This window comes from Crocuta crocuta, unplaced genomic scaffold, assembly GCF_008692635.1.
Source record: "Crocuta crocuta isolate KB4526 unplaced genomic scaffold, BGI_CrCroc_1.0 scaffold549, whole genome shotgun sequence".
Lineage (NCBI taxonomy): Eukaryota > Metazoa > Chordata > Mammalia > Carnivora > Hyaenidae > Crocuta > Crocuta crocuta.
This window is the reverse complement of record NW_027529169.1, coordinates 432,101-435,525: the sequence shown is the minus strand read 5'-3', so window position 1 is coordinate 435,525 and position 3,425 is coordinate 432,101. Positions and strand designations below refer to the sequence as shown.

General features: G+C 51.8%; 1 protein-coding gene across 1 annotated transcript in view; it reads right to left on the bottom strand.

Annotated features, from left to right (window-relative positions):
* Positions 1-611: 611 nt before the first annotated feature.
* SUOX (sulfite oxidase) overlaps positions 612-3,425 on the bottom strand; it is a 4,604-nt gene continuing 1,790 nt past the window's right edge. Inside the window, exons 2-4 of the mRNA XM_077757471.1 lie at positions 3,199-3,255; positions 2,756-2,933; positions 612-2,521 (exon numbers count right to left, since the gene is read on the bottom strand). Coding sequence (XP_077613597.1) covers positions 1,112-2,521; positions 2,756-2,933; positions 3,199-3,245 — 1,635 coding nt within the window. The 5' untranslated portion in view covers positions 3,246-3,255 and the 3' untranslated portion in view covers positions 612-1,111. The remainder of the gene's footprint in view (positions 2,522-2,755; positions 2,934-3,198; positions 3,256-3,425) is intronic.

Sequence of the window (3,425 nt, the reverse complement as noted above, 5' to 3'; positions counted from 1 at the left end):
GAACAACTTCCGGTCCCACTACCAGGCGACAGGCGGCGTGGCCGAACACCGAGCGCCCCCAAGCCAGGGAGACTGCTGGGGAAAGGAAAAAGAGCTAGGGGAGAGTAGCCGAGCGCCGAAAGCTTCAAGTAGGAGAGGAGCGGTCGCGTGCGGAGGCTAACTCATGACTGCCCAGCATCTGTATTTGACTTGTAAATTAGGCGCACTTTGTATGCCCCCACTTGCCGTGGCATAGCTTCCCCCTAGTGCCAAGTTTTGCCCTGCCCCTCCTAAGGCAATATTGACTTTAGCCTCTTAGAATTCTTTGCCTTTCCTGCCAAGTGTTTAGAAACGGGGACGGGCGGGAGGAGCTTAATAATGCCACTTTTAAAAATCTCTCTTGGGGGTATTCTTAGGTGAGTCACCTAAGCAACGCTACAGATATTGGCAGACCACAGAGAAGGAAGCCTCACTTCTTGACTTCCCTGACCCTGCTTCCCTTTTCCCCTTCCCCCAGCTTGTTTTGTATTATCTCACTGCATATCCCAGTACCAGTGCACCTCCCTCCTGCAATATGCTCAGGCTCCAGCCTCAAGAAGTCCCCAAAGTCATAATCTTTTCTTTTTTCAGAGTTGTAGTCTTAAACAGACACTTTATTGATGTACTTAGAAAAGTGGAACTATAAAGGGGCAGGATTGCACCTCTCACGACCCCTGGCAACCAGAAGGTCGGTAGAAAGTTGCAAATACACTTTTTGTACAAATATCCACACACAGTCTTTGAAGACTCCCAAGAAGAAAAGCAAAATAAAGTGGTGATAGACACTAGAAGTGGAGGTGGGGTAGGAAGAGAAGAGTGCTTGTTTACAGAATTTCCCCACTTCTACCTCCTGCTCCAACCACTCTCCTGGGATAACAGGGATATGTAACATAGTGTCAAAGGAGAGCTGGAGCCTGGATGGAAATGTGCAATGTGCATATTTGTGTGTGATTTAGGAAGGCATAGTATAGGGTTGTGATCCAAGAAGTGGAGATGGAAGAAAAGGTTTTTCTGTGGTAACGAGGGAAAATGATGTGTGTGGAAAGGAGTTGAGAAGATGATCCTGGGGAGCGGGTAATTCCATTTCACCATCTCAGGGGGCAACATGGACGTGGACACGGTGCCAGGCATTGCTGAGCACACCTCGCAGGTTCCAGATTGGGGCCACGGTGTCTGGCTGCACATTGTAGCTGTCATCTACAGCCTTACAAACAATGTTCAATTCCTTTCTTCCAGCCGGCACAGGGGCTTGCAGCTGCCATAGTCGCCAGGCCCAGGCCTTTCGAGGACGCTGTTCCTCTCCATCCAGCTCAGCCACATGCCAGGTGAGGCCCCCATCCAGAGACACATCCACCCTGACCACAGCCCTCCCACCACCACTCCATGCATAGCCCTTGATAGTCACCTCCCCTGATTGTACAGTCTCCCCATCCCTGGGCTCTGTGATGGCTGATTGGACAGGAAGTTCCTGAATAGATGGAGCTGAGTCAAAATCTACTGTATCCCAGTCCACAGATGGAGAGAAGCCTTTATAATCCCGCCGCTGCCAGTGGCTGTAACTTTCCTCTGGTTCCACACTCACTTTGCCCAGCCATTTGACATGGCGGGCACCCACCACACCAGGAACCACCACACGCACAGGGAAGCCATGGTCACGAGGCAGAGGCTGCCCATTCATCTCATATGCCAGCAGGACCTCAGCTTCAGGATCCATGGCCCGAGCCAGAGGGATGGATGCTCCGTAGGCAGTCCCTGTGGGGTCTGAGTCCAGTCCCTCAAAGCAGACGTGGGCCTCAGTTTCACAGGGTTGGTGACCAGCCTTAGCTAACACATCACAGAGGCGTGCCCCAGCCCAGCGTGCAGTGCTAATGGCCCCTGTATTCCACTCCAGACCTCTCACTTCTTTGAACTGAGTCATCTCAGAGCGCCGGTTGCCGGCACACTGCAGAGTGACTGTGATCTCATGCTTGGGGAACTTGTACAAGTCATCCAGGGAAAGGCACAGTGACTGACCCCCAGGTGGCCCTACTACATGCAGACGATAGGTTTCTGGGTCCAGGTTAGGTACAGGCAGATGGTTCCGGGTGAAGAAGATAGGGTTAGGTGTGATATAGTTTTCTGTCAGCAGTTCAGGGGGGGGCTCTGCATTAAAGGGGCGCTGGCTGTTGACCTTCAGGGCTGGGTGACGTACAGGATCATCACTGTAGGGGTCAGAGGTCTTCAAGGTGGAAGGCACCTCGTCTTCAGGGCTCAGCTCCCCGATCTTGTACTGAGCCAGCAGCTCACGCACATGGGGCTGGTTATGAACAGCATAGAGGGCCCAGAAGGGCTCTAGAGGACCCCCTGCTGCTAGCATCAGCTTTGATGGCCCCCCAGGGTGTAGGTCCACAAATTCTGTAACATCAAACACCTCACAGCCCAGAGTCACCCAGATCCTAGTCTCAGGGCTGCTGTGAGATCTCACTTCCTCTCTTGTGTATATGTGTGGTGACTCCTGGGCAGCCTGCAGGGCAGGGGCAAGGCAAAAAAATCCATAAACAGTAAGAAGGAATCACTCTAGCTTACCCTGACCCAAACCATAAAGTCATGGCCACTGTGAAAGAGAGGTAGCAGATTCCATCTTTACTCTGCATGAAGATAGTATCACCATAGGCTCTGTGGTAATAACCTGGGTTGCCTGGGGCGCTTATTAGGGCCCCTTTGTTCTTACAGTGAAGTTCCTTTCTTCTCTACTTACCTTGCACCGGTGGTCATGATAGGCCAACACTGCGCCGAGGCCTAGCAGAGTCCCCATGACTTTCCATCCCCCAGTGCTGGAGTTATCACCAGAGAAGGCAAGGCTGGGGCACTGGGGCTGAAGTGAATCATCTGTAGAGCAGGCCTGAATGCAGAGCCTTGAGGGGGTTGACTTGAGTCTGGAAGAGAGAGAGTTCATCTTAGCACACTCTTGATCATATGAAAGGGACAGTGAATGCCTGAGGTTGAGGTTGGCCATTGGTTCCTTCAGTTGGGACTTAGTTTCTCCAGGGTTGAGTGGGACAAGTGGATGAGATACGGCCTTCCCTTTCCTCCTTGGTAGTCACTATTTCAACTATCTTATCTGGTAGATAAAACATCATAAAGATAACTGGGGGTGGGGAATATGGGCTAGGAGACAAATTCTAGAATGGGATGGCCTACCTGCAAGCCTGTCGGAGATGGGCAATCACAACCCTGTGCAGCAGCATTGTGACAGACCTGTGGGAAAGATTCCAGGATCAAGATAGGAGTTCTGGGAGGGGACGATATTAGTGAAACTTGAGGAAATGAGTGGAAGACACAGAGGAGGGTCAGCATGGTATTCTCCGGGCAAATGAAGAGACTTTTTCTCTGGTAATGAGGCCAAAGGAAGGGAGTAGGTGGGGGGG